Source organism: Nanorana parkeri, unplaced genomic scaffold (assembly GCF_000935625.1).
Source record: "Nanorana parkeri isolate BGI_ZX_2015 unplaced genomic scaffold, ASM93562v1 scaffold161, whole genome shotgun sequence".
Taxonomy (NCBI): Eukaryota; Metazoa; Chordata; class Amphibia; order Anura; family Dicroglossidae; genus Nanorana; species Nanorana parkeri.
This window is the reverse complement of record NW_017306429.1, coordinates 965409-969765: the sequence shown is the minus strand read 5'-3', so window position 1 is coordinate 969765 and position 4357 is coordinate 965409. Positions and strand designations below refer to the sequence as shown.

General features: G+C 39.3%; 1 protein-coding gene across 1 annotated transcript in view; it reads left to right on the top strand.

The window, feature by feature from the left end:
• GIMD1 (GIMAP family P-loop NTPase domain containing 1) overlaps positions 1 to 3418 on the top strand; it is an 11055-nt gene extending 7637 nt beyond the window's left edge. The window contains exon 2 of the mRNA XM_018554486.1: positions 3151 to 3418. Within this exon, the coding sequence (XP_018409988.1) occupies positions 3151 to 3417 (267 nt within the window). The 3' untranslated portion in view covers position 3418. The remainder of the gene's footprint in view (positions 1 to 3150) is intronic.
• Positions 3419 to 4357: the final 939 nt, after the last annotated feature.

Genomic DNA, 4357 nt, shown 5'->3' with positions numbered 1-4357 from the left:
CTACACATGTTGGGTATCGCCGCGCACGCCGGAGTGAGAGCAATAATTCTAGGGCCAGTATTTTGGGGTATCTCTAAATTGATGACCTGTGGGGGCTTTTAAAGCGTCTTCTATGGACTTTTTGGGGTACTGGGGTTTTTCGCCGTTTTACGGATGCACGCAATTTGTAACCTGGGCTTGTTGGGTATCGTTTTACTCGTTGTAACCTCATCTTTTATATTTCATTAAAAAAATGGGTATTTTGTTGTGTTTTGGGGCATTTAATTAAATTTTTCACTAAATATTGGGGTTTAATAAGGAGTTGCGCTAATATTGCGCAACATAAAAATTTGCAACTACCACCATTTTATTCTATAGGGTCTTGGCATTCAGAAAATATATAATGTTGGGGGGGTTTTAAGTAATTTTCAGGCCTAAAATGTGGAATATAACATGGGTAAAAAAAATGAAAAAAAGGCCTCAGTCATGAAGGGGTTAAACATAAATATCTATAAAAGCAGATGCTGGGGCACAACTATTCAGCAGTGGTAACCATGAACATTTGCCTACTATCACAAGCTGAAGCAATCAGTGCTGAACTGTGGCCTGTTCCAAGTAATACTGTTCATTTGTTTTAGCTCTATTTCTAACTACTACGGTGTACAAAGTAAATGTTACTCATTAATAGAAATCATTAGTGCAGCACATGAAAGAATTGCTTTACCAAGATTCAGTTTACAGTAATGATAACTTTTCAATTTCTCTGAATCACTGATTTACTTTAGGCTCATCTTCAGACAAATAGAAATGAAACAACATACACCAATGGGCCTATTAAATAAAATAAGATAAAGCAAGGATGTGCAATAAAATCGGTTAGCTCATCATGCTTCATTATGAATATGATTGCTTATTGGTTGCTTTCTGTTAGCTTTTCAAAGATCTAGGATTGTCAATTAGTGGCTATTTGTCCCTTCCTTTTGCTTCAAAGCATTTCTGTAAGCAATGGAGGAAAAAAGAAGGGGGCGGGAATGTAACATCATCTCTCCTCCAATCACAGCATGCCTTGTATTCTTTGAAAAACAAACAAGGCATTTTGTGAATAGGCAAGTAGTGAGGAGGGGTAGGTGATGCAACTGGAGCATTCTTCACTGCTCGTAGTGCCGGAAGCCCAGTTTTATGTGCAAGAGCCAGCATGCTATAAGGTAAGATTTTTATACTTTGCAGCAGCCCCCCACACATTAAATTATAATTAAAAAGCTGGGTATTTTTTTATTAACTCTTGCAGTAGAGTGCTGGAAGACGCTCCAGGGACTGGTCTAAGAGCAAGCCAGCTCGGAGGATCAGGTGTGTTTAACTATTATTTTCAGCCCTAGATCAAAACGAGCACTTGCCGTTGGGGTAGCCCGACTGCAAAGGTTAATTTTAAAAAAATAACTGGCGTTCTTCTTTAAACACCTAGTGCGATTTGTAAATTATCATATTACATAGAGTTTGGTTTTAAGGTACCCAAGGATGCGATATGAACATATAAAAATAATTTATTAGTTAATTAACAAATCTTTACATTAATAATAAAAAATATTTCCAAGAAAACAATAATTAGCAGCATTAAAGCCTCTGTATAATACTGCAAGGGGCTTATTTATCATACAGAACGTATGCTTAATATAGCCATGAATAAAATTCATCACTGGTGACATGTCTGGCCCTTCAGAACTAACAGGGTTATTCACAAAAGGGTGAAGAGTTTTTCAATGAGCATGTAATGCAGTAATTCTGAAGCCACAACCCTGACAGGAAGAAATCCTGCAAACGCTAACAGGGTTATTCAGAAATATATCCCAAATCAGCAATGTTGTCGTAGACTGTTCACTTCTTCCGCCTTCCCCAAAATCTTTACCCTTTTGTGAATAACCCTGTTAGTGTTCGCAGGATTTCTACTTGTCATGGTTGTGGCTTTAGAATTACTGCATTACATGCTCACTGAAAAATGTAATTAAATGCAAATTATTTACTGTCAAAGGAAAAACAATATTCTTCATTATTCCCCCTCCCTGTCCCCAGAAATATGGGAGAAGCCAACATTTCAACTGGCACATATAACTGGTTGCCCCCACTGCTATGCATTGAAGACACACATAAAACCTGCATTGATGGAATACTAAAAGAGACCTGCTATGACATATTGATATAAGCTGTCAATTCTGACCTGCTTCTAACATTTCTGGTTAACTGTTGTCATTCTGGTTTCATTGAGTTTTTTTTGGGTGTCCTCCAGAATAAGTATACAGATCAGGAATTTTGCCTTCATGGGCTGTATAGCTGCATGGGTCGCAGACTTAGAAAGCATTAAAACCAAAATACCATGAGGGCCGGTTCACACCGCAAGCAGTGCGTTCCAGAGCGTTCAGGCTCTGGAATGCACTGTATCGCATTTTGGCCGGTTCCTTGAGGAGGGGGCGTGGCAGTGCATTGAAGTCAAAGGCACCGCAGCCACGACCCTCGTCTGCAGTGCAATCGCCCGAACGCATGGCACATTAGTATCTGCGTTCTGGTCCAGTGCAATGTGCAAAAATGCTGCCAGAGCTATTTTTGGATACAATGCATTCCAAAGCCCGACCGCTCTGGAACGCACTGTTTGTGGTGTGAAACGGACCTTAAGGTAAGAAGTAGCATACTATATTTTTCTCAGAACAGGTTCATATTCACAAACACAATAAAGAAGCCTGCAACTAGACAGCTTCTCTATTAGGGTCTACAGAGAAATTGCTGCACATGGGCACCACAAAGTGGCCCACCGGCTTAGTAAAAAGCATTGAAGGCTTTCCAAAGTTAGCATGGCTCTGACTGGTGTGGGAGGTCAACTTATCTGAAATCCGTAATAAGGGATATACACGGGATAAGGAGTGCAAGATGGGGGCAGTTATTTCCACGTTTCCAACCTTATGTAAAGTATAGTTGTCCTTTTATTATCTATTTACTAAAATTTCAATTTGGGTAAGGTATTTCAGATGTTCCATGGACATTCACAAAGGGGATGGTAGAGATGGGAAAATTCTGGATCCCAGAGTTAACAATCCCTTCAAGCAAAACTCGGGTTTCATTCATTGTTAATTTTTATTTATTCATTTATAAATGAGAAGTTTGTAATATATTCATTTTCTGCAGGATCTACTGGGCCCAGAATGGAAATATTTCACGGCAGTGGTTTTTACTCATGGAGATGTTTTACAAGAGGCAAGAATGACAGAAGATGAATTCCTCAGATCTGCTCCTCCCAATCTGTCAACCCTCCTGGAGTATGTACATGGCCGATGCTTTTTTAGAGACCCCACTGACAAAACTCTGCATGAGGAGCGAGCAGTGCTAGCCAATCAGATCTTACACTTCGTGAGACAAAACAGCTACCAAACTGTGCCATTTAACAAGCATTGACCACCTTATTATACATTCCTTGGGGTTACATGGGTGGGCAATATGGAATGGAATATTCTTTTACGGTTGCTCACTAGAGGATGAAAATATATTTCATGTCGACTATAAATCTAAGTGTATACATCTACAAAAATCTATCTTTTAAATGTGTTGGATGTTTTTTGATCATCGTAGGTGGTTTTATAGTTCTGGGGTTTGTGTTTGGATGATGTCTATTTAAACCTTGTGTGTACCGTTTGTTGTCACCGCCTGCTTGGGGAAGGGTTCCACAGCAGCCTGGAAACTACAGTACATTTATCTATACTCATCTCTGATGGTGTGCTGGTGAGATCTCTGTGTTTGGGTCCTGCTATAGAAAACACCATCCATCTTTTCCCTGCAGCACCCATGATATTTTAGGTCTATGGTGGTAAGGAGTGATAGATTATGCAAACACCCTTGTTCATGAAGACACGTTCTCTTCCCAAATACACAGCACAAGCGTGGGTTTAAAAGGTTAGTGGGGAGCTGATAGCTTCTCTTTCAAGCAAACATTAAAAAAAAAAAATTATAATCTGACATGACTGAAAGAGCAAGGACCACATGGCGATTATACTGCTGGTTTGTGTAAACTCTTTACTTGCCCAAGAAGCCAAGACGCAAGCTCAGTATAGAAATTAGCACTTTGTGGCATGTTATGACAAGTTTATTTTAAGCTTCAATTGGCTGCTACAGGCGTTTAGTAACTGTAGCTGGGTATACTGATCATCTACAGCAGTTCACCAGTAAATGCTCACCACAAAGATAAAAACAGCAAAACAAAGGGTGTGGAGTGAAAATAAAATATAGCACAAAAAAATAATTTACAAAATGTTCCATTATACAGGGTCACTATAACTGACCCTAACTGCAAACTTTGTTGAGGTTTTATAATTTAGGATGATCTACAACAAACGACACT